This window comes from Cyprinodon variegatus, unplaced genomic scaffold, assembly GCF_000732505.1.
Source record: "Cyprinodon variegatus isolate N-32 unplaced genomic scaffold, C_variegatus-1.0 Scaffold20, whole genome shotgun sequence".
NCBI classification, from domain to species: Eukaryota; Metazoa; Chordata; class Actinopteri; order Cyprinodontiformes; family Cyprinodontidae; genus Cyprinodon; species Cyprinodon variegatus.
Genome location: NW_015150473.1, coordinates 2,453,837 through 2,481,668, shown reverse-complemented (window position 1 = coordinate 2,481,668; position 27,832 = coordinate 2,453,837). Strand labels below are relative to the sequence as shown.

General features: G+C 36.3%; 1 protein-coding gene across 1 annotated transcript in view; it reads right to left on the bottom strand.

Annotated features, from left to right (window-relative positions):
- The window catches only part of LOC107094008 (contactin-associated protein-like 2), a gene marked incomplete at its 3' end in the record, with an annotated part of 204,901 nt that overhangs the window by 16,939 nt on the left and 160,130 nt on the right, over positions 1–27,832 (bottom strand). The window contains exon 4 of the mRNA XM_015389403.1: positions 2,946–3,093. Coding sequence (XP_015244889.1) covers positions 2,946–3,093 — 148 coding nt within the window. The remainder of the gene's footprint in view (positions 1–2,945; positions 3,094–27,832) is intronic.

Here is a 27,832-nt window from a genome sequence, read left to right as displayed (position 1 = left end):
ACTTATCTGTGTGCTAATTAAGAGTTATTGCATTGCAATTAAATAAGATTCTCTGACAAATGCATTCTTTGAGGAATATACCATCTTTTATTTCAAGCCGTTCTACATGTTCCCAAAATACACAAAAAAAAATGTTTAGTGCTGGGTGAGAAGGAAAGATAAGCTCAAGATTTCTAATTGAAAAAAACTTGTTCAAGCATGACTGCTGTATATTAATTTGCAAATCATAAGTGTGCTTATAAGTTTACATACAAAACAGAGATTCATAATTAGAGTTTTTATTTCACTAAATATAAACTATAAAAAAATAAAAATAAAAAAAACATTTATGCTGATTGTTTTGGTGGGATTCATTTATTATAAAACTGAGTTTGTTTTTAAAATGATTATAAAAACAGAAGCTTCATTATAGCCCAGAGCCTGCATATATTGAAGGTCATTTACAAGATTTTTGGGTGAAAAGCTGCACATAGGTTGATATGGTACAGTTATGATTATAGTTTTGAATGAAAAAATTGGAAAAAGGAAAATTATGACATGCCAATTTCCATTAAAGACAGAAAAAAAATCTGCTGCAAGTAATAAGTGTTACACAATAATTTTTATGTATTAGTACAGGGTTTATTTTTTTTAATGCTCCTAGAAATTATTTTAATGCCAACAACTAGTACCCATGACTCTGATATATATATATATATATATATATATATATATATATATATATATATATATATATATATTTGTTTTTTTTGTTTTGTTTGTTTTTTTCAGAAGAAAAGAATAAATAAAATATATTTTTTATAAACATGGCAAAATCCTTCTTTATCTTTACCGTCGACAGACTCCAGACATGTCTCAAATTCCTCGTTTTAATTTGCATTTTCCCATTCCTGTTTCAAGCTTCTTTTCCAAACATATGGCTTTACGATCAACAGCAAGCAGTTCCGCACAAACACACTGAAACAGTTATATCTGATGTATCTGACAAAATAGTTTTTATAAACGTTCTTTTTTTTATTTGAGCATTCTAAATGCCACAATAATCACATTTAATGAATTTAAATGCCAATTAAGGCCTTCATTTAAAAAAAATAGTCTAATGAATTTTAATGATTTTCAATGACCCACGGAAACCCTGTAGTACGTTTCCCTGTAGTAAGTTTTTTGCCATTTCAATGTATTTTCTTTAATGGGAGGGCATGTAAACAGTAACTGGACATCATGTAAACAAGCCAGTGGTTTACAGTTACAGTTTTTTTACCGTCCAAAGTTAGGGAAAAGATTAACTGATACAACGGTGATCAGCTGGTTATCATGAGATGGACGTATTAGTGGGAGTCTTTCAAGATAGATTTGTTTTGAGACTGAAAACTCAGATCTTGCGACAATCCAGCTTGCAGTGAAAGGTTATCACTATGTAGTCAGTGAGGAAAAATGCGACTTGGAGTCCCACCAGGTTTCCCAGATGCTGCATAATATAGAAGAGAACAGATCTACCACTAATAACACCTAACATTCAAGATTTCCTAAATTTGATGCAGCAATATAAAGTCAGTATTTAACTTCCATAAGCTTATGGAATATCTTTATATATGCATATCTTTATATTTGACCCGTTATGTAACAATATATCAGTGAGTTGTAAGTACCTCTTCCTTGTGTATTAGGACTACATGAGGAAGAGCAGTAGAGATAGCTGAACCACTAACCTTAGAAAGATCTCTCCAGGATTCTGAACAGCAAAATCATTTTTAGAGCTCTTATGCTTTACCACAAAAATAGATGCATATTTCTTTTAAGAAAACTTCAATGATCAAGTGAAATAAAATCCCCTCTGTTACCTATAATTGAGATTTGTTTGGTTTTTGAGTAAAAGGTATTTTCCTATAGTATCATTGACAAGCCAGAGATTGTCCATGCATGATTTCAGTGATTGTAGGGTAAGATCAAAGTGTTGTAGAGGAGCAAAAACCTATGATCACTTCACAGCAGCTCAATAAAAACGTATCTATAGTGCCTGCTGCAAAAAGTAGAAATAGGGAATATATAGAATATATAACAGGACAATTAATAAAACATTTTTGAGGGATTTCGACTGTCATTTAGAGGTGTTCAAACTATAAGAAGAAAATGAGGATGGATTCTAGGCATAGGCATCCTGTCTCTTCCCTGTAAAATATGAACAGGTTGAAAGTCCATCATAGTGAATACAACATTTATTAAGACAGCTTTGAAGAGAAATTAGCAAGCACCAGGTCAGAAGCCTCAAAAGACAAAACACTGGAAAGTACTACCATAAAAAATAGGTAGTTTGGGAGTGACCATGTGAGTCTCTTTACCTCAGTATGACTGAGCCACTACCAGGAAGGATAGGAAGCTTTACCCTCTGTCAAAATGAAGTGCCTCAATTACTAGGCTTTAAATCCTAACCTAAATACACAAAGTATCCAGCCGAACAATTTTTATGAGTATGTACATAAAGCAAAGTATATACTTTAAGAAAAGAAGGAGTGTTATGACATGAAAATGTAAAGATCATGTGCAAACAGGAAGATCACTCCTTGTAGAGGATCTCCCCCGACTGAAACACATTGAGGAACATCATGAAAATGTTTTTAAAACATGAATTAGTGTAATAACATCTTTTACTCTTGTAGATCCACTGATCGTTTATCCCTTTAATAGCAATGATTGTTATTATTACTAATCTTGACATTATGCCCAAATATTTTCAAAGCTATAAAGATCAAATGAAACTCAGCTTTAGAGCACAAAAATTAACAGGTAGAAGTCTTTTGGACACTTTTTTCCTTATTTAGTCTTGATCAAGCGTCTCTTGAATATCTTTTTGTCTGATAGTCCAGGGTTTTTAGCATGAATATTATGAAAGAATCTGAAAACTATAAGGAAAACTAGAATTTGCATTGATGTTTGTATTCACTCACAGTAGGAACATCCATACACTTCAATGCGGAGACCAATGCGTCCCTCTTCACTCCAGGCAACTGGGATGAGCCTTAGGAAGCGAGCCACAATTCCCTGCTGTAGTTCATGACGAACTGCACTTTCTGAATTGGAGTTTCCAGAAAAGGCCTGGGAAATAAAAACAAAACAAAACAGTTATAAATAACTATTCCAGCATTTATACACATATGACAATTATTTTAAAATAAAGAAAAATGTTTTTTAGAAAAAAGCTGTCACAAGACACATTTTGAGAATGTTAACAGTAAATTCTCCAAAAGAGTAACTGAGTTAGTAACTCAGTTAATGCACAAAATAACTACACTAGTCACTCTGGAAAGTAACTTTTTATGATCTAAAATGTTGAACAATTTGGATATGTGTCCTGTTATTGGAACTTTAAATACAAACATAAGTTTAACTATGTATTATAAGATGTTTAAAATTTATTTTAAAAATGTTTTTTATCAGAGGAAAAAAACAAATGAGATGTATTAGATAGCTGTTTGTGATTTTACACCCCTCAATTAACATAAAAAATAGGTTTCAAGCTGAAAATAGATATTGTCTAGCCATTTAAAATAAATCAAATATACTCTGCAATAGAATTAAACAGGAGTTACAAAGTTCCTGAAAAAAAAAAAAACTCACAGGACTGAATAATCCCAGTATACAGTATTTGTGTAAAAAATGGCAAACAATCCAAGTGAATCCAACACAGCACAGAAAGTAAAAAGCCGCTGGTGGGCATCTGGCTCTCAGTCTGTTATTAGCGGGTAGGTAATGTGAAGATTTTTTTTTAGATTATGGATGCTTCAAACTCACATACAGTATATAAGGTCTTTGTTCCTGCACATGATGAGGAAATCACAGAGACATTTAGCCCTTGACTTCAGCAAGTGCTTTTCTTTAGAAATGCAGTCATTGAATCAGTGGCTCTGATCCATCGATTGTCAGCATTGCGTTCTGCGTTTCAGCTCCCCTCAGCCAATCGGCATATGCCTATCTCAGCTCCTGTTGCCCATCTCTACAGTAGAAAGCATACATACGTGTTTTGAACAATGGTTAAAGCTGTCATGTAGAGTCTAAGTTTAAGTGCATAATATTGCATATGCGCATATGTGACGCAGCTTTGAGTTCTATGCACGCAGCGCGTGATGTACGTCAGTCACTGAAGCAGTCTGTACGTGCTACGTCATCAGTCGGTCGTGTCTGTGTTCAATAAACTATTTTCGCTAGAAATACTGTCGTCCAGCGAGCGTTACTTGAGACGTAAACGCCACAAAAGCAAACGAGTAAATTCTACAAAATCCAACTTTTACAAAAGGAAAATATTGGTGCACAGATTTATCGGCCGGCTTTTCAATCTGCCTAAATTGTCTTAATTTTGGGAGGTCATGATCCACTAATCTGATCTTCCTGTGTAAAACCCACCCACTGTCAATGCCTTAAACTTTGATTTATAATTGACAGTAGCTATTTCAGATGTTTTTTACTGTTTCATCAGCAATTATTAATGTTTTTTTGTAAGATAAGTTTGAAATATCTTGTCTTGTGATCTCATAACTGATAGTGTCAGTTATGAGAAGAAATCGGTATCAGTCAAAAACGGAATGAGCATGTCAGGCTTTTTAAAGATCATCAATCTGTGATCGGCCAGAAAACTGTTATCGGTGCACCTCTTAAACCAAGTGAATTAGTGAAAGATCGCGCCTGAGGTGAATGCCAGTGGAAAAGCGATTCAGATTGTGAGGAGAAGAATTACAGCCAAAGTAGCTCAGGGTTTGGTTTGAAAGAGAACAATATAATAAAAAGGGTATTATGCTGATTTGATAAAGTATGAGGGAGGTGCCAGGTACATGCATGAGCCAAAACACTGAGAAGATTAAGTTGCGTCAGCTGCTGAGTAATTACCTTGCTATCCAAGATTGGCATTTTTTATGTAGATTTCTTTTCATTTTGGTTATGTAAAATGACAAACTTTTTAGGGTTATTGGAAAAGAATTTTTTTTTCTTCATAATTTAGGATCTTATTATGATTTTAATATTTGATGTAGATTTTGCTTATTTAATTTCACATAAACAAACAGCATGGGGTCTCCTAGAGGAACCATTACAGCTTTGACATTTGCAGCATGGTTCTAATTATGTTCTTAATGACCAAAAAAGGAATAGGAAAGTATGGAGAATAATTTTTGTCCTCCATTACATTTCCATTTAAATTGTTAAATGTTTTCACTTCTGGATTTAAAGAATAAAGCACTTTTAAAATGCAGGTAAAACAGCCTACAATAACAGCACAAAATTGTTTATGAGTAATGCTTTTATCATAGCATCTGAGTTGTGAAGAAAATGTTTCCATTAATTAGTAAAACTAGACTTTAAAATTATTTTTATACAACCTTGCTGAATGCAAGTTCACCTTGGCACGCACTCAGTTTAGTTTGTTTTAAGCTGTTTTAAGGAGCAGGATATAAAATGAGAACCTTCAACATCACTTAAAATGACATCTAAAAATATAAAAACAACCAAATTCCCAAAATACTATAGCAAATTCAACAGAAACTAATAAAACATCATTATTCCATAAAGTGTATATATGTGCTTAAAAGTACTTTACAAGATATGTTGAAATGCAGAAAAAATGATAAACTGGTTCAGATGTTTTTAGAAATGGAAGAGCAGTCAGGTATTCAGTGACAGGACTAACACAGCAATATGGGGAAAACAGAAAGTGGAGATGGTAAGCATCTGGCATTGTAAGACAGGGACACTAGAACAGCCCCCCAAAGACCAAGCAAGCATATCACCATTGACACTGCAAGTATGACTATGATGACAGGTCTTGTTGAGCTTGCTTGTTGTTTGGATATGTCAGCTCTGGTAGCCAACAACCACACAGAGAATCATAAGACATATATCAGAGGGCCTCTTTTTATTACATTTGCCTTTTTACTATTAAACACAACCAGATTTACAAAACTTTCCTACAGATAATTCCATGTTTGTTGGAAAATATATCCTTTTAATTCATCACAATCTAGTGATAGGACTCACTTAAATGAGGTGCATGGAAAGCATCCAGACCATGGGTGGGCAACTCCAGTCCTTGAGGGCCAGTTTCCTGCAACATTTAGGTTCATCCTTGGTCCAACACACCTGAATCAAATGGTTCAATTACCTCCCCAGTATACAATCAATTTCTCCAGAGTCCTTTTAATTATCTATTTACTTGATTCAGGTGTGTTAAGTAAAGACATATCAAACAGTTTCAGGATACGGGCCCTCCAGGACTGTTGTTGCCCACCCCTGATCTAGACTATATCATTAACAACACAAAATTATGAAAGTTTACTAAATTTTATAGGTATATCAAGCATTTTTTTATTGGTTCTTTTTACACCACTTCTCTATCTTTTTTTCTAGAAAGTTGTCCTATGAAATCTATACCACTATACATCATCTTTTCACACAAAAGCACAAAACAATCACCACATTATGCTCTGAAAATAGAGTCACCATTGAGAAAGGAAGCTGCAGTCAAATAAAAAAAAAATGAAACTCCTTCTGTCTGAAATCAAAATCAGAATCATACAGCTTTAGTTTTTTGTTAGTTATACATAATTACAATTTGGCCGTTATCGGTGTTAACGTGCCGCATTAATGACAGACTCTTATCGGGTGATTAAAAACAAAATGTCGCCATTAATCTATTCTCAAAGATGATTGGGAGCTGGTTCTGTACTAAGTAAGCTACCATGACTTTTCCCTTCATATTTAAGCACAGATATATATCTGCCGCGTATGTATATCTGGGGGCGAGAACAAATCAGTCTTCCAACCTATTTAGGCCTACTCTGAAATTAGCAAACTGAACTTGAAGTGCTAACATGGATGCAGCTATAAAGCCACTGGGTTTGCTTCAGGGAAAATTAAGAATTTAAGAAGCTTCCCAATAGAAACCTTGACAAGACTAAAGCTGTTTGTTTCTTGTTCAATGCGGAATTAGTACCACCTAAACGCAAAGCTTCCCTAGGTCAATGAGGAAGATGCCGACCGGGTCAAACACTTATGTAGCGTAGGCGAAGAGTCGTGTTCGTCAAAATACAATGTCTGAGTGCAACCGAGGCAAGGCCCCTCAGCACAGCTCTACAGTCAACCTAACCAATCTCCTCGCTCAGTGGATTGCCTTCAGACACCAGCCGATCTTCATGGTTAAAGACAATGGGCTCAAGCTTGTTCTCAATGCGGCTACCCATCTTACAAACTACCTGTGAGGCGAACTATCATAAGCAAAATCAATCGATGTAGCTTTAATTTCGAGAACTAGAGTTTCATGTGATACATTTTAATATTTTTTCTTCAGACCACAAGAGACATTATTAATACCTGGCTTGAGGAACCCGTTCAAAGACTTATTTTTACTTAATATTTAGGTAGCACACAAACATATAATGAATGCCTTTGGCAGATTTCAAATGTGTAGAATTAAAATCTAATCTAGATTAATTCCAAGATTACAGTTAGATTATTCTTCTAACAAGAAATAATATATTCCCACCACCAATTCAAACTTATTGTACAAGAAAAGTTGAGTGAATCCTAAAGTTAGGTGGGATGCAGTTGTGAAAACAAATGTAATTAGCTGAATAATAATTATGATTAATTTAGCTCAAAGTGCTTCTACAAGCCAAAGGAATATGACCTGTATCATAGTTGATAAAGCCTTTTTTAATTCTGAGTTCTTGCAATTCTTTTTGAAAAACAAAGAAAATAAATAATGAATGGATGTTGTTTGAATAACAGTTTATAGTTTTCTCACTGTCCTTGCATTTCATCTTACTAAAACCTTTTTGACTATCTAAAAAACTTATAGATCAACCGGTGCTAAATAATACTTCAAGTCATCTCTTCAACCATCTCAGTCACATCTATCTTTTCCACATCACCTTTGACTCCTAAATCTTAGCGCCCAATGATGTAAGAAAAAAGACAGAGTGCCTTGAAAGCCAATTGTACAGGCCACTGGATTATGTCAGAGCAGTTATGTCCATTTCTCATACAAAGCTTATGATTGGGAAATGTCCAGGTATTTTTATATTCATCATACCTTGACAGCCTGAGTTGCTTTCATCTGTTGTTTCATGCATCGTTGCTGTAAGTGGATTGGATGTCAGATCTCAGTGACAGGCTACTGGAGTGAATCTCCTGACAGTGTATTCAATCTTGTTTCCTGATTTATGTATTACTTTGTTTGGATTTTTATGGAGTAGTGGTTATAGAGTGATAGTTGAATGTGTGGCTGATGCGTTGAAATCCAGATAAAAAGGTTATTTTTATATTTAGATAAAAAGAAACACCAAAAGAATATATCTTGGTTTTTGATTTATTTTCCATTGAAAACTATGAGTTATATTTTTAAAATCATTCCTCCCACTTACTCTGCTTTTCTTCACATTTTTTTCAGTGGAACCACAACATGAAGGAAGAACCTCTAACTGTCCATTAATCCATCTCAACTCAGTCCCTAAACTATTTTCACCTCTTTTCCCCTGCATCCTGTGTGAAATAAACATGTTAACCAAGCCCCCCTTTTCATCCACATAAACACACAATGCAGCTGCCATAAACTGTTGGGGAAACAAATCATGCATGACATAGCAGGTAACATGAGAGAAACAGAGCAGACTGCCATGTGCTATGTCCGATAAGAGTTGGAGTGGCCAGGGAAGACGATGAGTGTAGCAGTGGGGAAAAAACAGCTCAGATAGTCTGCTTTGACCTGACTCCACAGTGACTCAAGAATGTATCCCTGAAGATACGTTATCTGCAAAGGAAGGGATGGTCAAAAGTTCATGGAGAGCTCAGAGCTACTACACATGCACTGTTTCTCTCTTCCAGTAAAGGTTAACTGAAAACACAAACAAGCTTTGCCTAGCTTTAAATTTACACACCTCCACATGCTTCAACATAGAGTCTTACAGAATACTTTAACTGGGGCTTCAGCTCTCTGCAGGTGCTCAGATCCTGGAGAACTGGGTTAAGTGACTTACACAGAGGTAGTATCTCGAAAAAAGCAGCAGAACTCAATACTGTTAAAGAATGCTGCCAATGTGAAAAACTACATGTGTACTAAATGTAGGGAACATGTTATCATATCTATTGTAAAATAAAAAAAAAAAAAAAATAACTACAGTACACAAAAAGAGGATTAGCAGCTGCCACATCTTACATCTAAACAGCAAGGGCACTTGTCCAATAGATCACTAACTTGATGGTAAGCCTCTTCTGTCTACCTGCTTGCGTTCAGTTTCAGGCACAACAGTCTCTTCCAGGTAAACATGCTGTATGTGTACTTTCAGCTATAAATATTTTTGACCTGTTACCCAGGCACGATCCTTGGCAGGAAAATAAAATAATGTAGTCCTTTTCTGCCGATCAATGTTGACGTTTACGCACATCACATTTTTGCTGTCCTCCCTGGATAAGCTTTGTCAGCTAGTTTCCTTCCTATAAGCATCTTAAGCTTCATCACATTCATCATGTTATCACCCATAGTACATCAGTGCAGGCTACGTACAATCTCTCCGACAAAACTGGTTTTCATGTTTTTGTTGGAGATGCTTTTGTCATGGTCTTGGTACATGATGACTGGCCTGATTGCTCATTTCATTTACCTGCCTAGCTCTGCCCAGTTTTCACATTACCACTCATTTGTTCCACCTGCTTCAGCCGTTATTTAACCAGCCTTGTCTACCTGTTCCTGTTTTGATCTGTTTGCCTGACCTGGCTTCAGTTTCCTGCTGGATTTTGCCTGTTTACCGGACCTAGAACTGTTACCTTACATTACCCCGGGCTTCAGTTCGGTACCTCTTCAGACCTCTGATTTTCTGGCCCGAACTCCTGAGCACCTCCTCGATACTGGCTTTGGCTTCACCCTCTGGATTATCCTGCCTTCCTTCGTCAGCTTGGATCTGATCTCCTGCCTATTCTCCGGCCTCCAGGGCTTCAACGTCTGGGATTTTCTGGACAGCCCCTGCTGTGTCTTGTCGGCAGCTGACCGCTTGAAATCATCCTGGTTCATTGGGCAAGGACTGAACTTTAAGACCAGGTTAGTGACTCACAAGTTCGTAATCATCCTCCGCCAGATTGACTTGGTCACCAACCTGTGTCCTATTCCTGCAGAGATGCCTTAGACCTCCAATGTAGCTGCCCACTGCAGATCTGTTACATTTAGAAATTTTTTTTTTTGAGATATCAAACTGTCTGTCTGCATTGAAAACTGGGTCCTCTGTTCTGAGTCTTGACAGCTTTAGATTAAATTCTTAGTCATGCTTATAAGGTCATTCTATACTTTAAATTGGCTCACTTTAAAAAAATGTAATTTCAATGGCTAATATGTGTGACTTTTTCTTTCTATTTTTACACTAATAACCTTTATTTCCAATTTAGACTCACCAAAAATGTGATGGAGAAAGGGATAAACATGGAGCGAATGTCTCTTAGAGGCAGGTCTGGATGCAAATGAGATGGTTGCTTAAGCTGGGCTTACACTGTGTTTTTTTTTTTTTCCCTTTTCGGTCGTGTCAGAATTTTCCGATCGGCCCGACTTTCAGCCTGATCGTACATCTTGCAGTGTACAGGGGGTAACGAGGGGTGATCAGCCTCTCACAACCACCTCCCAATCAGGAATCCTGGAGTCTGGAGAAAATCAAACATGTTTGTGTTCAGTCGGCCGTCGTGGGGAAATCGCTCATGAGACATGCACAAACAAGGATTCTTCTTCTTCCTCTGAGATGAAAACACAGAAGCATGGTGGGGGTGATAGTGGAATGGAGATCTTTCAGTAAAATTTACAGACTGTAGTAGCCACGTTTGCTCAGCCATGTCTTTGTCCAAATACCTTGACACCTTTCTTTTTAGGGCGTTCAGCACAAAATTGCAAAACTGCCAAGGCAGCGCGTTTCACTCTAGTGAGCTACATATTCCTTTTCTATTGTATTGGCTTCCGGATAGATGAGTCCCAGTAGTGCCATCTCTCTCTGGGGCTATGTCCGATGTGGTTTTTAGACGTGCAGTGTGAGGCGGTAGATCAAGTCAGAGTTTCGGGCCGTACATGCATGGTGAGCTGTGACCTCTCACTGTACAACGAAACCCTGCAGTTTCGTCATACAGTGTGAGCTGCAGCTGAGTGCAACGACTGAAAAAAATCGTACAGTGTATGCCCGGCTTTACCCACATGGGTTGTGAGCACACATTTGAATGTGCACAAGAGGAGTCAAACAAGCTGCCTTTAAATGAGCTTTAGAAAAATAGCAGCATGGCGACTTCAGTAAAACCTACTATAAAGTGCCAAGCCACGAAAAATATGTCTAGGACTAACTTAATTTAATATAGCCTCCAAAATTATGTATCTTAAGTAGTGGGTACTGACATTGTTTCCTAGTAGTGAGCTTTTTAAGCTTAAAGGATTTTCAGTGAAAAATGTTTTTAAAAGATCTTCGAATCTGTAATGTATGTTTTATTCAAGCCGTTTGCTGTTTTTTTTCCTACTCAGTTGCCAAGTTTTTGCCCTCCTGGCTAATTAATTGAGCAAGACAGGTTTACCAATGCACAAAAATGTCACATACACACACAGATGTAGCCTTGCTTTCCTGCTTTTCAAGAAAACCTGTTGTGTTAAAACCTGATGTCACTGTTAGGCTTATTTCATTATTTGACGCAAAAGAAAACTGAATACCAACTTTTTTCTACAGGGCTGGCTGACTATTTGGGAGGGGAGTCTTTGTTTTTATAACCACACACATTCTGCTCTTTGCCCTTGTCAGTTCATAAGAAAGACAGAAAGAGAACAAAACATTTTTTTTGTGTCTCCACCTAAGAGCACCCTCCCCATCCCCCATCCCAAATGTATTTTCTCTATTGTGTTCATCCTGTGATTCTGCACTTATCTCTGCTTGGCTGAATGAACAGCTCAATTCAAAAGCATTACTATGCAGAGTGGAGGAGAGAAAGGAGGACAGGGAAGAGAGAGGGATGGAGATGAAGAAAATGTTTTGCGAAAGTCGGACAAGTCAACCATTTAATTCCCTGGACGTCAAAGTCAAATCATTAAACAGCAAACCACTGAGTAATTGGAAATGTATGTGGTACTGCCTGTAGTCTGTACTGGTTTCAGTTTGTGTAAGGGTCTATGTGTTGCTATGCACGCTGAAGATTTGTTTAATCAAGCACCAAGTTTAAATTGTGGCAGGAAAGTCAACAAAGAACTAAAGACAGAACCCAGATTTTGCTCGGGTTATGTGTATCTAAACATGTTTCTGTTCCATTTGTGCATTTTTGGCCAAAATATTAACTTCACTTAAAAGTGTGGTTGCAGTAACATTTTTATGAGAAACGCTAGATGAGTCATAAAATAGCATGTCTGTTGAATTAATTGTGGGACCATATGATCAATGGAAAACAAACAAAAAAGATAAACTTGAATAAACACTAAAATAATAAAGGTAAGCTCACAATCAGGTTGTTTTCAAACACGAAGGCTGCTTTTTTCTCAAGAAAGAGCAACCAAATCACTTTCCTACAGCTGATCTGCATATCCTATCGTTGTAATCACTGTCCTTCCCACACACAAACATCACTCACTGTTTCAACAAGAGACACACGTTTCAAACACACTGACAAATATCTAATCACACACAGACTCACACACATTCACAGAGAAATTTACCTCCATTGTCTAAATACTCAGCAGTTCATCATTAATTCTGCTCCCCTCTCGTTTAATTATCCCTGGCTGAATGTTTTTCATTTCCTGAATGTGCATCTGCCCTGTCTGTCTGAGAGTTTTTGTGGCAGAGAATATCTGGCTGTATGTGAGTGTTATATTCGTGTGGCTCTGTTTTGATGGCCAGGGACAGGACTGCGGACAGATCTCCCGATACTGAGAAACAACAAGTGAAGGCTGTTTTCTGGCATTTGCTTGCTGCCACTGGACTCTTTGTTAGAGTAGCTCAGAGTCAGGCCTATTGGTGTGTGTTTCCTCAGAAAAGGCAAGGGAAATCAGTCTGGACTAGTCTGTTCTTTTGTTTTTACTGACAAGTGTTTGGGACCAAACAGAAGGGCCATAGAGAATTTTTGTGTTTCATTGAAAGCCTGGGCATAGTGCTATTCGCGCGGCTCTGAAGTGTTTCCTGTGCCAATTAAACAGGCCAAACTTTAGTTATGCTGAATTTAGACCAGGAATATGAAATGGTCACATTTTGATAATGCTTTAAGTTAGAAACTCTGCATAGCATCTCTGATAGCTGATTTTAAAAACACAATTTATTACCATTTTATGAGCTCTAACTTCTGGAAAAAAAGAATTCAAACCTCAAGATAAATTTGACCCAATTAAGTCTCTGCAATATTGACACACCATGAATAAAGTAAAGACAAGGCTGTATAGTGCAAATTGACAAATTAGATTACATTTTTTTTTTCACAGCTGGCCAGCATCTACATGTTCATATCTTGAGGAGAAACAGGCTGTTTATTTATAGGATTGTTTTGAATGGCTCTTTTAATGCTTTTATTGTGCCTGTTGGCCAAAAGGATGCATGCTTGACGTAAGCACATGGCTACTTATGCAAAAAGGTTACTACTGGTTGAAAATATTTGATGAGAATGTGACTGCGTTTTTGTCAGTATCCTACAAAATTACTCTCAGGGATTTATTCTGAACAAAATGTGAACAGCTGTTGTGTTTAGATTTAGCCAGTGCCATTTTTAGTTGTTTGTTTTTTTCTTTTTGTTATGGCGGCTTACATTTTCAAGCTTTTTGTTAGAAAAAAAAGACAAGATGAAGAAAGTTGATTATGTTAATAAAATGGCACTGAAAGTCTGCCTTTAGAGGACAAAGAATGGATACAAAAGTTTGGAGATTGTCAGTGAAAGGATGTTAGAGACGCTTCTGTCGAGGAAATTCTTACCATTAGCTCTCTGCAGCTCATAGGCTGTCAGTCTGTTATGAAATGTGAAAAGTTTATATTGTTGCATCTATGACCAATGGAGACAAGGAAGTGTAAGCACTTTCAGTATCTGGAGCTAGTTTGCAGCTTTATTTTTTTTTCAACTGCAGTTGTTTTGCTTCTTAAAGCTACAGTGTGTAACTTTTAGCGACATCTAGCGGTCACACTGCAGACTGCAGCAACATGAACATCTCCCCCCCACCGCTTCTCCCCCCCAACAATACGGCGAGCGTTACGGGACAAAATGTCTTCCACGACGTCCACATCACCTACCTTCTCAAGTGATGAGGTTTGTTTACATAGATAATTTTACAGATATTATTTCATTAGTCTTTGTAGGGTATAGATTTCATGTAGACTTAAACAACTTGCCGTAGTTACTTTCGAGCGTAATGGGCGATCTCGCAATCGCTAGTTTGTTGGCTCTGCGCTGCCGTAGTGCAAAGATGTCTGCCTCCATGGCTGCGAGACCCGCTCCTATGTAATTATAAATAACGAATTCTAAGGCAACGCAAATATTAAGGTTAAGAGGCTGAGCTCGTAGATGATGATAAATAACATAGTTATGTATAATATATTACATTTCTGACTGTATATCCCTGTAATCATTACACACTGTAGCTTTAACACTAGAATTCCCAAGGCCATCTTTTTGACTATTCTGAGATTATAAAGGGAAAGAACTTTATTAACATCAATCATATGTGGAAGGACTGGTGGGGACAGTCCCCACCAATAATTTCCGCTTTTTCCTCCCTTTCCGCTTATTTATTTTAGTCAAAGGTAACAGAGGTTGAGTGCAGCTAACTGTGTTCAGAGCTTTTTCAGTCTGTACTTTTTTTTTTCCCTCTCTCGCACTGCTGTGTCCTGCCTCTTGGTGTAACATCATCGGATCTGTCACTTTGAAACATCTGATTTGCGGTCGCATTTCACTGCATACAGAGTAGCTACGTGGTTGGAGGAGATATACAGAGCAGCACTCAGTGAATATTAACCAGCAGCTACTTTGATATTTAAGTAAAAGTTAGGAGATCATACCACTAAAAAATCAGTTTGTTTCTTTTTCAGTAAAAAATGGCAACAAATTGTAAGTATATACAAGTTAGTATTATAATGCAAGAAGCTTGTGAAAACATAGTTTGTTCTTCTTTACTAGTTAAAAAAGCTTGACTTCTCAGATGACCATGACTCCCAGTTGCAGGTTAAAATTAACATGTTTTCTTATTGTATAGATAGAATAAGACTACAGAGCTTCTACATACTTTGAAATTCTGTTTCTGGCATCATTATATTAGTAAAGAGGTTCATAAATCTTTTCAAACAGAGCACAGAGAGAAGTAGGGAGAGCTGCAGATTTAAAGGGGAAACATATTTGCTGAGATATGCAACACTATAACCACACACAGGTTGGCGTGAATGTGTTGGATACGACAATTAGAAAGTATTCTAGCTCCAATGTGAAGGTGGCTTGTGGTGATCTCCTGGACATAGAGTCTATAAACGTGTTGGTTTTGTTCAGAAGATGTTTGAACGTCACCGTCTCACACAGAGATTTTAACCTTGAACTGGTAAAACAGTGTGCTAAACACCTTTGCTCCACAAGCTACCAACCCCTCATCGCAGTAGAGCCAGCTTTGGCGAGGCACAGAAAACAGCGACAGGTGCTTCAGCGCTGCACAAAAAACACTTATATGATGTCTGTCATAAATGTGAAAAGGTGGTGTGCATAATGTGCGGGGGGAAATCAATCAATTTCTGTAAATACAATTGTAATTTTAAACTTTGTGCAGAAATGACAATTGTGGAATAGTATTACTAAGGAAAAAAAAAAGAAAGAAGTTTTAATGCAGACTTGATGCAAGATTGTAGACCATCTTTATGTAGTTCAACTAAAAGAAAAACACAATTGAACTTAAAAATGTTAAAAACATGGCCAAGATGAGGAGACTTTTACGTCTAAAGGGGCACAAGAGGGGGGTGGGGAACACATTCCTAGCTTCTGGAAAGAGGGACATTTTCTCCTGGTTCTAACATTTTTTGTTATTTTACAGAGAACCCTGTGAGTTATTACATTTCTTTGTGCCCATTATAGTTAATACCAACTCAGTCTTTCATTAACTGCTCTCAGCTGCTAAAAGGGTCAACCAAGACCTTAGTGACCACAGAAATGGATTCTTTTCTTTGCTTCAGATTATTAGAGGAACATTTATGGACATTTTTTTGTAAATTTCATGCTATTACTGTCTCACTGCTTTTTACTCTCATTAATTAGAGCAAGGCTTTGGGAAGAAAGGAAGGACATAGAGAAAGTGCTAGACTTAAGGTCAAGGAACATTTTGCCATCACACTCTTGTGAGTGTTTCCTATAAATTCACACATACATGTACTTGGGGGGGAAATGGAATATTAAAAGCCCATTACTCAGGCTGTGAACATTTGGCACCTTCTCTCCTCTCAGTTCACAAAGGACCAAAACTGATGGAGCAAAGTCCCCATGCATAGCTCTGCATAAATCCTGTTTAAATGAAGCAGTCTTTGTGTGGTTCCATTCTTCTGTACCTGTAAATTAACTTTTGTGTTTGTATCCGTATTTATGCCTGTTGGAATTTCTCTTTTATTCATTCACCATTCATGCCAAGGTCAGTAAAACCAATTAAATCAAATAGTTCTTTTCAGTCACATACTCAATTGCCATCACTTTAATTCCTTTCAAAATGGGTAGGTAGAAATTTATAAGCATGACCTGTTAAAATCAAACTGGTAAAAGTTTATTTGAGTCCCCATGTTTATGGCGGGGCTTTTAGTAACATTTCAAAACAACATATTGAACACCTCAAAAGTAAGCACAAGCACAAATGATTGTAGAAATATGCTGTTCATTTTTAAAATTCGTTATTAGCCTTTTATAACTATCAGTTATTCCCTCTTATTATTGCAGGTTTCCAGGGAGGCAGAAAGAGGCTTGGATTTTGAAAAACCAGGAGTATCCTGCAAAGTAACAGAGCTACTTTGCAGCACTGTTTGTCCCATATATGGGAAACAAATTGTTTCATTTATCTGAAAAAAAAAACAAACAAAAAAAAAAATCTGTAGAATTCCAATTTTATCTCCCTTTTAATTAATTGAGTCCAGCAAAACCTGAAAACCAATTTCCATTATAAGGAGAAATATGTATTTATTACCTGAAGTGGCCATATCTCATGAAATTTGAAACAGGTCAGCAACAGTGACTTTATTACTTCATAATGTGATATTTGAGGCTGTATGATGTTTACTGTTTATATTAATGTCAAAATGAATTGTTGTATTGCCTAACAGTTTATCATCATTTAACAGTTATCAAGAATACTGTAGTAAAAATGCACGATATGCCATGATCAGGTTTTGATATGTTTTATTAGTGCACTTACATACCATTAAGCAGGGGAGTTAAACTTCAGGCCTTTTTAGGAAAAAATATGCATTTGAAATTGCACCACACTGTATTAAAACTTTTAGATCCCTCAAAGGCCCAGTGCACCGGAAACAAACCAATATTCCATAACAAGTTTTACTTGGTCACTGATCCTGCTAGTGACTAATTTATTTGATTGGAGATATTAAAACAGTGTTACATCTAAAGTTTACAAGAAACATCCCCAGGAGGACTGTGGTTTGACACATGAACAACCTGAACCCGATTTCAACACTTCTAAATAAAATGACTTGCTAATTATGAGACCTATGCCGAATTTGCTTAACAAGCTGAAGCGGTAAATCTGTTTAATTAAGGTGTGTGTCCAGTGGAGCTGGAAGCCTCTTCTTTAAGAACACAGTACTTAGTCAATGGACATTAAGTTGTTGCGGGGCTGCTCGACAAAAGATTATTTCAACTAGATTGTAAGCTTTAGGCATGTAGTCCACTTTAGCTTGGCACAAGAGAGAAGTCAATACCTTTTACGCAGATATGGTTTGTCTGCAAGAGGGAATATGCTGGAAAACTGTCTTAATCTGGCAAAATCACAGACAACCAATTAATGTGAAAGATGGCGCCACAAGGAACCATTTTATCCCACATCTTACTTAAAAGCTAGAATAACCACAGTGTTACTACTTGCAAACAACGTGCTTTCATGACAAACACATATTTTTACTCTCAGTCTGAAGGTGAAGCTGGCATAAAAGTAACCATGAGAAGACTGTAGACTTCAATGCTTCTGACATCAGCGTTAAAGTTGTCAGTCCACATAAACAACAATCAACACAAATGTTCTTATAAACAAGTCTGCAGTTACTGGCTGTATTTCTTCCACAAAATTATCTTTTAATTGCTGTTATAGTTTTATGTCTTCTTCTTCATACAGTAAAAAAAAAATCCAGAAAATAATTGTCTTTAATTTTCTTCCTGTTAGTGACATAAAAATTAAGGTATTAGTCATAAAAAAGCCTGCTCTTTTATAATAAAGACAGTTTTTTTTTTTTATTACATACTTTAAATCAACTGAACTGATATGGAAAGAATATTCACATGTTTTAGTGGTCAAAGGTCCAGGTTCCATCTATTAAAATTATTTTTTTTTTTCAAACGGTAACATTGAAAAATGAGAATAATGATATACAGCTGTGCTTGATAGTTTACATGCCCTCCCATTAAAAGGATAAATCCACACTAGTTATTCAAAAAAACACAAAACTGAACATAATATAGCAAATGATAATTTAGTAAAATCAAAAATTGATTTGTAATATATATATATATATATATATATATATATATATATTTTTAATCTAAAAAGCAAAACTGTCCCAGAAAAAAAATAAAGCAGCGTGCTCATGAATAGTGAACCAACCTACTGTACATGTCAACAGGTGCAGAAGTCTGACTGAACATTACAGAAATAACTTGATTTAAGTGATTGCCTCAAAGTGTTGTTCAACACAGTTTTAGTTCAGGAGCTCTATCAGGCTTGTTTACTTGTTTTATGTTTTTATACACACATCAGCAATAGCCCCCAAAAGTGTAGGTATTTGTTAAGAAAAAAAGAAGAAAAAAGCTAATCAGCTAAAGCTTTGATAAATGTTTTTAATTCTCAAGTGTTTTTTTTTTTTAAATAAATGGTGTAATAATTTTCTTATGTATACTGATGAAATATTTGCCTCCCCCCAGGCATAAACAGCAAAAACAAAAATATGTTGCACTAAATATAAATAAGGTTGATGATGTAAGGAATCAAAGGGTAATGGTAATGTTTGAAAATAACAACCCTGAAATTATTTTCTAGTCAACACCTGTTGCTACTTAGAATACTTCTTTTTCCATCACATTACCTATGTGTACAGAAGCAAGGTAAGGCAATTCTGGCAAAAGTTTATTGTTTTTTTCCCTGAATATCAAATCTTTTTTTTCCCTTTTTTGCAGCCAATTATTATAGCTTGAAGCTGTGTCAATTTTTAAAAAATAAGCAGGTGTGGGAGCTGTTTTGATAAATAACTTGAATTGATCTTACATGACATTTCACCATGCAAAAATGATTCTAAAGCTTAAAAAAATAGCATAAGGGAAAAATGCAATAGTTAAACTAATTACACATTAGGGTCTACATAAATACCCTTGCAGCCAATACTGATTTCATTGCAGTAGCCACTTCATTTCCTTTCCCAGGTACGCAACCATGGTTACAAGAAATACACAACTTTAATTGTGCAATGAAGCATTGACACATGACTCACCTGTTCAATAGTTCAATAACCAATTGCACAAAAAGAGTGGAGATACACGCCAATTACCACCAAATATTCATGGGGAGTTGGACGTAGATGCCTTTGAGGTGCAATTACTAACTGTTAACCAAAGTGTTCTTGGAAAACATTTCAGCTAAGTTCACTCCTTCACTTTACATTTAGCTTTTGAATGCAAACATAAGAGCTCTCTACATTTCTTCTGCACAGCTTTTTTTTTGTCATTGTACTTTCCTGTTTTCTTGCCTTAACATATTTCTTGGACTTAAGCAAGTTCTTGACAAATTCTTACAACAATGTATAAAAAGCACTATTTTGCACTCTTCAGTGTATTTGTATGAACACACATTCATACGTTTTAGTCTTGCATACGGTCATTTTAATTTGCTGAAGAAGCATTCATTGTTTTTCCTGCAGAGAGCAGTATAAATGCTGTTGGAATTGAAGGTATTGTTAAAAAGTTGCAAGCATACCCTAAATAAATACACATCTGATAATTTTAAGAATATTACTGATAGGAATATACATCTATAAAATCATGTGAAGACGCTCATCCATTGGGGTAGCACTACATACTGTCCACATCTAAAAGAGTCAGCTAAGGTGGTTGGGTTTAGTCACCGCATCAGGATGCTTCTTACATGCCTTCCTATAGATGCTTTCTCAGCTTATCCTACTTGGAAGAGACCCTAAGGCAGATGAAGAACTTATTTGACACCCTATAAATTCATTCTGACCTGGAAACATTTACTAACTTTAAAAATCCCTCAATAAATTAAGAAAGAGAATGTCACTAGAGAAAGATGTCTGAGTTTCACCCACGGACCTCCCTCAACCTGATCTTGCTTAAATAGAGACAAATGGGTGTAACTGTTAAGAATTGTAGTTTATAGATACTAAAATTTGCAACACCGTGTAATTTCTTTTTCTTCCTGATTTAAATTCGACTTCATAAATCCATCTTTTTTCTTTATTCAGCAACTGCGACATTCAAATTTGCAAAGATATTTATCAGATGGCATGCTGAAAATGGTAAAAAGAGGAAAAAAAAAGAGGGAGAATGCAGTCCATTGGTATTTATATCCAGGTGCATTACTGATCAGCGCCGGCTCTGTAGGTTTTGAAACTGAATTAGTCCTCACCACTGAGACACAGAGACTTCACCATCCATTTACCTGACAAACCGCAGTCTAGTAGCTCTGCTCTCCTGAGAATGCACATACACATTTGTTTGCACTTACAAAAAGGCCACAGTTGCACACCAGCAATAAAAGCTTCACACAGACTGGGCAATGCTTGTTAGAACACTTTGATATGCAACTGAAAAACGACCCAGTGGGGGGAGCAAACAGTTACTATCATTAATGGTGGAACACTTGCTATTCTTGTTAACCCTTCCTGTCAAAAACCAGGCCAAGTTTCACCCCTGCAATAGAAATATTTCAATTGTGATAACAATTACATTTAATTGTCACATAGAACATAATCATTACAAGTTCAAACTCTTAAATTAAGGTGGGCCTACTTCAAGTGTTTTCTATTTCCTTTGTCTTTGGTTAAAAGTGGAAAAAAGCTTAAAACAATTTTAATAACTAATGCCAATTCTTATATCATAAAACATTATCCAGTTCAATCAAGCAATCCAGGCATTAATAAACACTTTCAAGTAAAATTAGATGCTCCTAAATTCAAGCATGGTTTTATTTCTTAAATAGATGGCATCATGAGAAATAGATACCTCAAAAAATAATTCAAGCAACATATCAAGATATGAGAAAGGAAGTTAAAGCCTGTGCTCTAATAGGTCTTCCAAATTCACAAGCTTACCAAGTATACACACTCTGATTTGTTACAAAGTAGCAACAAAAGACAATCTAGTCAATATTTTGGAATAGTTTAGAAAAACCTCTTATCTTAGTTTCACAGGAAGCTTGTAGGCAGAGCTGATAAAATTAAATTGAGGAAAGGTGAGCAACAGCCTCATATGGTTAGATCAGTTCTGTTTGGGTATATTGCCCAGAACTTCAGCAAACTATTGATTGATTGTTTCACTAGTTGGATTTTAGTTAGATTATCTGGTCAGAGGTCAGTAGTAGAACATTTCTTCTCAAATCTCCCCCCTGCTGTTCATAAAATATGGTATGAATTTGCTACTTATGCTTATGATAATGGGTCTCAAAAAAATACATAAAATAAAAAATAGTAGATTGTGATTAAACATTTTCAGAAATGAAGGAAAAGAAATCTTTATGAACTGTTTGCATTACATATGTGGATAATCAACTAATAGGCTGCCATACCATATATTTAACTGTCCAGCTGTGTAATCTTCTTCATAATAAACGCGTAAGGAAAGTATGTTGTTGTTAAAATTCAGTTATTACCTTAGCTTATTTAAATTAAAGATATGTTAAGCTTTTGCATTATGAGAAATTCCACTACTTTTTTATCACACACCATGTCTCATATTACCAACCCTGCATATGCACAAAATTGTATGCATGGATATGTGCAAGTGTGTAAGTGAATAAATGAAGTTGAAGTAGGGATGGTCCCTTGTTTTTTAATTATTATAGTCATTTATCTATGTCATTGTGACTCCTTAGTGGTACATTAGTTTTGTATTAAAACATTATCCTTCACAAAAGCAATTTTGCAATATGCAAGTCCTCACTAATTATTCTTCACAGTGAGGAACACAGTTATAACGGTTGCCTTAATATTGATACAACTTGTTCTAACTAAAAGTCAAAGCCAATTGGGCCTTTCAGTTTGGCAGGAATAGAATTAAATCATGAGTGAAAAGTAACAACAGGCAATGATTGGTGGCAAAAGGCTCCTGAAAAGAGCCCTCATGCATAAAAGTGCAAGACATGTGGTTTAATCTCTGGGGATCACTGTGTGAGCCTCATTCAGTGGTGAATGGGGATTGGACCGAACATGATTGAATAGGGCGAAACAGGGCTTGATGGTAGGAGCGAAGAGAAGTATTACGATGGTTTATGCGCTCCATGATCCCCTCCCGTCCATTTGATCAATAGCGCTGATTGCTTCAATATTATCACCTCTTACACACATACATGTGGTTTATAGTAGTGTTGAGGGTGATCTTAATCACAAACAAACTGCAGCAAGAGCTGATAGGTACCAACATGTTTGTGTCTCCATTCTTGTAGGCTGCTGCTCTCCAATGGCCACTTCTAAATGAGACTAGAAACAGCCAAAATGATGCACACTGTTTTTTTTCCTACTAGCACATAGATTATTTATGGGATATGCCCAGCTTGAAATGATTAGCTTTCTGTTTGTTTACATAGGCGTTATTTTACTAACAACAGCAATAAATTAAAAAGCAATATATGTGTCATACATCTGCGCAAAACGGAGGGGGAAAAAAGTCAGCTGTGGCTGCAAAAAAATATGAAAGAGATTAATGTTATTTTTAAAGTGTTGGCAGAAATATTAGAGGCAATGAATCAGTGTTAATGGTAGAGGGAAATTCTTCAGAATAAATAATAATCATAAAACAATTATGATGCAGCATAAAACAACCTAATTCATTTGTAACAGTTTAAAGATCCTTATTTGTCACTGAAGACAGCTCTAAAAATAATCGTTTAAACAAAGAGCTAGTGATTAAACTGTCAGGGACTGAATGCAAAGAACAACCTGACAGTACGGTTCAAGAGATGTGATGTGCAATATGAAATGGTAGTTAAAACATTCAGCAGCATAATTTAAACACTGTGTTTGAGCAACAGTTATTTAAAATGTAATCTATGACAAACACAGTGATGAATACGGAAGGAAGGACTTCCCTGTTTAAAAAAATATAAGCTCATTTCCAAAAAAATGTTTTAGAAGTGTTCTATGGCACAGAGAACCATATTCTAAATTTTTATAAATACTTTACTTTTTATGACAAATAATAAAAAAAATGTAACACATTTATTTGGATTTACTGAATAATGTGGAGTAAACAACTGTTTATTTTACCTCAATATGATAGAATAAAGAAGGTTAAACATTAGTGTATTGTATGCTTTTAGGCTTGGACCAAGATAAATTAATGAATGATGATGATAATGTAAACAATGTTATGTTGCCGTCTGCCAGGCCAGTATCTTCTCTACTTTAAAATGCAATGATTCACACCCCTTAGTCTATGCTAACCCAGCCTCACCCATATAAAACACTTTGTTTTTTTTGAAAACAGGTAAATAAGTCCTATTAATCTTCATCCCAATGGTCCCCATATGCATGTGTCAACATTTCACATACCGATACAGATGCCACCATCCTTGTTTTATGATGCTTGCATAGTAGTCCAATTGGAAAGACAGAGAGTAAAACACTAAAGAAGATTCCTACTGAATATTTTTTTTCCATCTTCTAACCTTTTTTCCTAAATTTACAATATTTGAAAACAAATAAAAAACTCTTATTAAGAGTGAGTTCAAATAATTTGTATTAAATTAATGACACTGAGGATGTTCCAATGCAATTTTAATTACTTAAGACTTACCTTTCAACCAAGACTGTATGAAAAGTATAATGATGGACCAAAGCAAGTAAATAATGTCTTTGCTATTCTAAGTGCGTTACGGCTCAATTATGCTTGACGAACGAATGTGTCATGTTTATGTATATGTATGTGTCATGTGTAGAGATGTACGGTCATGTGTCATGTGTAGAGATGTACGGACATAATATCTGCAGCTCTTATACACTGCTGCTTTTCCACTTGAACCTAATATTCAGGCCAACTCCAGGAAGGTTTGTACAGCACAGAAGGCAAGCTTAAAACACCAAACTGCATGACGAAATGTTCAAAATGTTCAAAGCCTCCCTGCCTCAACAAAGTGACAGTAATTTATTTCTAAGAGTTTTTTCACAATCTTTTGATCGGATGATATTTATGGGCTAAATCAAAAGATTTCTCTAGATGCTTCATGCAGAGTTCTCTGTGTACAGACAAATTTTGTAATAGGCGATATGAAATATCTGGCCATATGGACTCCTTGCGGACAACTGGGGAAGGTAAAACTACGTAATTTTTCCACAAAGACCTAGCGGACGTGTCAAGCATAAATTATGTTTTAGTTTCATAATTTCTGTTCATTTCGTACACAAACGCAGCAAATTTTAAAGACCACTGGTACTTTTTAATTTAAAGGGGAATGCCGTTTTTACATTGGTCCCTTGATTTTACGTTATTACATCATGTTCTACTCACGCATATGAGTTTTGTGTCATTTGGAGCTGTTCTGAAGATATTCGGTTAGGTAATATCCAAGTAACATCTTCCTATGTGCTACGACTTGAAGGCACAAACTAAACTGTTCATAATTTATTTTTCTTGGTACGCCAGCATTCATAACATGTAGGCGAATCACTGTCCCCCAGACCGCCTACTGGAGTTGTGACAGCCCGGGCCACAGGCCCGTTACGCTCTACCCCTTCTATTCATTCGGCTAGCTAATCTGAATCGTTCAATTCCATTTCGAGAGCAAGATCATCTGTGGTAGTAGCACTAGACATCTTCCAGGCATGTGAGTAAACCTAGCAGCAGTTCAGCGGACAGGATGAATGAATGGTAGCCGTGCTGTGCATGTGTGGATCTTGACCTGTGCATGAATAAATCACTTATGTGTATTTGTGAAAATCAAGACCATTGTTTTGCCAGTTGTTTTGCCAAATCTTGGCTATAGTTTTATCACTATCCTGTTGATTGTGATGTCATCTGCATACTTTTGGAATTTCTCAAACATGTCCTCTGAGGTGCTGTTATTTGAGAAAATTAAGAGAAGGGGATATAAAACACATATCTAAGAGGAGTGGGTACCGATGGTTCTTACACAGGAGAAGGTGCTCCCCCGTCTCAACCAGCCAAGTGCAGGCTGTCTTGCAGTAGAGGGAGTCCAGTTCAATTGTCCAGTTCTTGTGGTTTCCTGGTTCCCTTATACTGACACAACCAATAAACATGCACTTTCCAAACTGGGTAGTAAGACAAGAAGCATTTTTTTTTTAGCTTATTGGTAGACTCTCTTAGCAGCTTTAAGCTCCTTTGTAAGCTTTTTCCAGGCATGATTTAACAGGACTAACTCACCACTGTTGTAACCAATTTCCTTGTTCCTCTAGTGTCCGCAGATGTTAAGTGTAGCATGCATATTGTCACATATGTGAAAGGTGTTGGTCTACTCACAAATGTCCTAACAGAATGTATGAAATACATTTTTAAAGCTAACTCATTCAGGTCAATAGATAAACCCTCAGAGATAGGTTCTAAGGATGATTGCATAAATGATGACATTAATAAGGGATATTTTCCTTCATCTAGGGGTCAGGCATTGCTAGAACTGATCTTTTACTTGGAAGGTACACTTGGTAAAAACCATGTTAATAGTTGGATGAATATTTAAATGGCCCACAGAGTGAAACATTTTTCTTCAAGATGAGGTTTTCCAGCTCTGGTTTAATTGTGGTTATAAAGAGAACTGTCATATTTTAATGAATAATATATCCATTTACATTAATAATTTTGCAATCTGGTGAAAGTAATTCAATTTTCTTTTTTGTCTGTTTGATTTCTTTTCCAACTGATAAAATGTTAAATAGTCACAAATGTATTGTTGCTGGTAAGTGCCAGGTCAGGTTCAGCCAAACTCATTTTACATTACTTTATTTTATTTAATGAAGGGGAAATTGTTCTGTTATTCCTATAACTTAGACTGAAGCTCCTTTGGGACCCTAATGCATTTTATCATTGCTACACATATGTGTAAGGTTAACTCTAGTTTGAGGCCTTTCGCCTCATTTTGAGCCAGTAAAATGTGTTTTTCAAAGGGCTAAGAGGGGCCGGTTGTTTCTCAGGAGTATAGAGGGAGGAGTCTTGGGGTAAGGTAAAGGGGAATGGCTTTCTAGGTCTTACAAACACATTTTCTGGGGAACACTTGGAATTAAAAGAGTAGGGACTACCTTAAATTATGCTCACCCTGGCCTCACAAGTAAATATTGCTGATCAACACAGAAATGGCAATGCTCAGATATTTACTCATTTTATTTATTTCACATTGGTAAGTTTGGTTTTGAGCATCGATCAAAAAGAAAAGAACAAAAACCTGATTTATTTAAATGCAGCCCCATAACTTCACCATATGTAATGGATCAGTATGTGTTTGATTACTCTGGTCTGAAGGAGTTGGAGGTTTGCCACACAAATAAAAAAGAAAATCTTGATTTAAAATTAAATTCAAGACCTAAAACTGAAGGTACTTAATACAGAGAATGATATTTTCGTTCTGGAGGAACATCTCAGTAAGTGGTCCTCCTAATTGTCAATCCTTCTGATGATATGTTTATGTTAGGCCGTCCCATGTGTTCGTCCCATCAGCCACCTTTTCCCGTGCATGCGTACTGTCAGACGTATATCAGTGGTTAGCTACAGCTTCAGACAGTCATTGAAGCTCATGTTTCTTAAAGCGGTTCTTTGAAAATGGCCGAGGATTGTAAGAGAAAAAGTGTCTATGAGGTGAATGAGAAGAAAAGAAATGCCTCAGAAGAGGCAGATATATCCCGAAATGCTTTGCACGGAGAGCTCTCCTCACAAAGCATTATGGGATTTGCTCTCGCAGTGGCCTGCTGTCGCCATAGGATGTCGCTACTCAACATTGGAGACTGATAACAAAGATGGCACAGACACCGTGCACTCGAGGAGTTACTTGACCAACTGGGAGCAAAATGCAGTGATCATCTATCCGAACGGTCAGTTAACCGAGTTTGCGATAAAGTCCACTATACAGTCCCTGCTCTATATAGTGATTAAAGGAATATAGGGGTTAGGATGGACATTCGAACAAAGTAAACTCGTATGAGCTATGAGAACAGCACCTTTTAAACAGAGCATGCACAAGGAGAAATGGGCTCGTGCACGTTCTCTCACGCATTCCTTCTGACGAAGGGTACAGGGTTGTGCATTTGCATTTTCTTTTAAGCACGAAAATCCTTAATAGCTTTAAATAAATTTTTTTGAAAGACAATAAAATACAGTTTCAAAGCAACTTAGTTCAATTTCACATCATACATTTTTCCCCCTTTAACGTTTCACCCTGGGAAAGTCTGTCATTATTGTCACATAT